The 3,840-nt window shown below is 49.1% G+C and overlaps 1 protein-coding gene across 1 annotated transcript; it reads right to left on the reverse strand.

Moving 5' to 3' along the window:
• Positions 1-1,209: 1,209 nt before the first annotated feature.
• LOC311513580 (olfactory receptor 51G2-like) lies at positions 1,210-2,396 on the reverse strand (the record flags this gene model as incomplete). Its single annotated transcript, XM_084615501.1, has 1 exon — positions 1,210-2,396. The coding sequence occupies one exon, from the start codon at positions 2,394-2,396 to the stop codon at positions 1,461-1,463; it is 936 nt and encodes a 311-aa protein (XP_084471627.1). The 3' UTR covers positions 1,210-1,460.
• Positions 2,397-3,840: the final 1,444 nt, after the last annotated feature.

Consider the following 3,840-nt stretch of genomic DNA (forward strand, 5'->3'; position numbering starts at 1 on the left):
TTCTCTAAAACACAAGATCTCCTACCCTCCAGCCCCATTCTTCTGCTTTCCGCAGGAGCCCCCCACAAAACTTCTTTTTGGGGTGAGCATAGGTTCAGGCTTGCTGCAACCCCTGTTCCCTTTCTGCAGAGGCACCGCTCCCGGTCCCATCTCTTCCAACCAGGCCATTCCCCCTACTCCTCCACTTCCCCTGATGCTCCACCCCCCGCCCCCACAGCCAGGCCACCTGCCAGGCTGTGGTAAGAGCTATCCCGGGAGCCAAGGCTGGTGTGGAGAGCTCCAGATTCTCCCTCTTCTCTGGAGTGCATCTTGGGGGGCAGGAACACAGGCTGGGGGCTTCCCTTGGGCCCCACAGCCCTCTATCAAGTGCAGGTGGAGGATCGGGGCTCCTGACAGTGGCTCTAGCTCCCCAGACACCTTTTACCATAGCCTGGCTTTAGCTTCTGGCCTGGAGAATGGAAGGAGCGTTGAGGGAAGAGGGGGAGCAGAGGGTGGGGCCACACAGGGGAAGAAGAGGGGCAGGGGCAGCATCACAGAAGGGGTGGGGATCCTGCCTCTGTCCCTTTTTTCATTTTGAAGAGGTGGTCACCGTACAGTGAATGGGCTGGGCTGGGATAGGAGCCAGCTGTGACTCTGTTGGGGAGATGAGAACCGTTTCTGCTCTTTTTCATTGCTGGGGAAGCACAAATGGGGGGAGGAGGAGGAGGAAACCCGGGCCTGAGTCTCTTGCCAGGACTCCTGTGTGTCAGGCCCTCACTCACATAGCAAGCTCTGCCCTGCCTCCGTGGGGAGTGCGCTCAGAGGTGTGCTGTGTGCAGAGCTGTTAATGGTCTTAGGGGCTTTGCCTGAATGGCTTCTCCGGCGGCTCCTGCTTTAATCATGTCTCCGACGTGACTCAGTCACAAGCACCTGGCTGAGGTCGTGGGGGAAGGGTGCCCCTGGAACAGCCTCTGTCCACAGCTGGTGCAGCCCCCCTAGATCACACAGCATGCAGATCTTTTGGGAAGAGCCAGGACTGTGACAGCAGAACACCTCTGCATTGTTTTTCATGGCCTGTGAATGTTTAAATACAGACGGGACAGGGAAAGGCCGGGTGTAATAGGAAACAACATTCACATCCCTTCTCTTTATTGACTGTATCAATAAGAATTCTGAGGTTGGAGCAGCGATCGACACAGCTCTTTATGGGACAACATCCCACCATTCCCCTGGCTATGCAAGAACAAAGTCACTTTTCAAATGCTGCTGCCTGACTTGGTCTCCTTCACCCTGTGCACTGTCCTCCCTCATCAACCGCTCTCCAGTTGCTTCAGGCCTTAGACCCCGTCTGAACCTGTCTCTGCGTAGTGGAGATCAGTAGTTCAGGTCATTCTAGATTTAAGGGTCCAGGATGGAATAGGTGGCCTGTATTTTTCATCTCCCATGTCAACAGTGCTGGAACCGGATGATGAACTGACACTTCACTTGACGAACACCCTGATTATCCTCGCACGAAGGTGTTTGCTTTTCACGCTGTACACAATTGGGTTCATCAGGGGTGGGACGAGCAGGTAGATATAGCCCAGGAGAATCTGAAGCAGGGGAGAAGAGCCCTCGCCGAATCTGTGTACCACAGACAGGCCGATCATTGGCGTGTAGAAGAGCAGGACAGCGCAGAGGTGGGAGACGCAGGTGTTCAGGGCCCTAAGACATTCCGCGTGGGATGTGATGCTCAGCACTGCTGCGAGGATCATCACATAAGACAGAAAGACGAGCAGCGAGTCCAGACCCACCGTCAAGAGTGCAACAGACAAGCCATAGATGCTGTTCACTCTGATATCCGAACAAGCCATCTTCATGACGTCCTGGTTTATGCAATAGCAATGGGAGAGGACGTTGGATCGACAATATTGCAATCGTTGAAGGAGAATAGGGAGTGGGAGTATTACAGCCACCCCTCTTAGCACACACACCTGTCCCATCTTTCCTATTCTTGGCAGGGTTAAGATAGAAGCGTATCTCAGTGGGTCACGGATCGCGATGAAGCGGTCAAAGGCCATCAGCAAGAGCACGGAGGATTCAATGCATTCAAGCAAGTGGATGAAGAACAACTGGGCAAAACAGGCATTGAGGCTGATCTCTCTAGAGTTAAACAAGACTATACCCAGTGTCGTGGGCATGGTGGATATCGATAAGCCAAGGTCTGTGACGGCCAACATGGAAAGGAAAATGTACATGGGCTCGTGGAGGCTTGGATCTGTTTTTATGATGAACAGAATGACTGAATTTCCTACTATGGAAATAACATACATTAAGCAGAAGGGGATAGAGATCCAGAGATGGAAGTCTTCCAGCCCTGGTATGCCGGTGAGAAGGAACACTGCAGCATTGAATTTGGTGTCATTGACAGCTAACATAATGTCCTGGGCAGGTCCGAGGAGTTCTGAACTTTCCTTCCTAAAAGGAAAAAGGACAGGAGACTAGATAAGATTTAATGAGATATCTTTCTGCTCTCAGTGAAGTCTAGAGACTCCCAGGAGTACAAGGAAGATCACCAAAATATAGTCTTGGAATTACATAACAAATAGGAAGATAGGCATTGCCAGAGTGGATCAGACCCATTGCCCATTTAGCCTAATATCTAGTGGCCAGTTCCAGATGCTTCAGAGGAAGTGGAAGACACCCTGCAATAGGCAGGTTTGAAATAACTCACACTCACTAATTAGACAAATAGTGCAGTGTAAATAAGGAAGGTTTAGAGCCCATCCAAAAAATTTTGAAACAATCCTCATTACTCTAATTACTCTATATAAACATCCAGTCCCTCTTTGAATCCTGCTCAAGTCTTGGCCCCACTGATGTCTGGGAGTTCCACAGCTTACTTGAGCACTGTGTGATTTTACAATTGTGGCTTTCCCACAGACAATCTTTCTGGCCCTACACTTCTGAGTGTGGCCCATTGTATCATGAGATGTGTGTAAACACATGGCAAGTGCATGGGTTAAACTGTCATTGTATTTATCTGTCCTGCACTGAAGCTATTTATAAACGTGTTTCATTGCCTCATGATATATCCTTTTTTATTTTCTCCACTCCTGAGAGTCCAAATTAAGCCACAGCCACTTTGCAGTACGTGAGATCCATTCTTAGGCACAAGTTCTTAATTCAATAACATTGCCTTGAACGGCATCACTCCAGATGTACCTGTATAAATTCAATCATAACTAGGCTCTGTTAACTTTCCCTTACAAAATTCTCCCGGTGATACGCTCTGACCCCCCCAGATCGATATAAGAGGAGCTGAAGTGCTTTGCCTGGCATATGTTGACTGAATCCAGAGAGTTCAGTAATCCTACAGCTTTCTCTTCATCCTCACAGGACCTGCATCCTCTCCCCATGCAACGGTCTGTAGATATTTGGCAAGTTACAAGCTAACATAGACATTTACTTCAGTTGGGCGGGTGTGGGGTTAGTGTCACATATGGGTGAATGGTGAAAACAGTAGCTTTGCACTAATATCCGGCTGAATTTGCAAGTTACTTCAGCCATGGTCGTGTAAGAGGTCATGGGCATAAATTCCATATAACCACTATTATGCTCCCCTTTCCTGCACCTCAGCTCTACTCTGCTGAAACACAGACCAGCGGCTCTTTTGTCTCATGACTTTTTGGAAAGTCTTGCACAGGTATTGCAGAGGGATTGTGTTCTTGACCCTGAACATAAGTGTTAGAAACAGCTACTGATCAGTTACCAGGTGAAGGAATCGTACAACTGTTCACTGAACAAAGGGTTAAGAGCACAAACTCACTGCAAACAGTACATGGAGTATTGTAGCTCCTCTGTCCTCTGTCAGTTAATAGC

This window comes from Lepidochelys olivacea (genome assembly GCF_965140295.1).
Source record: "Lepidochelys olivacea isolate rLepOli2 genome assembly, chromosome: 1".
Taxonomy (NCBI): domain Eukaryota; kingdom Metazoa; phylum Chordata; order Testudines; family Cheloniidae; genus Lepidochelys; species Lepidochelys olivacea.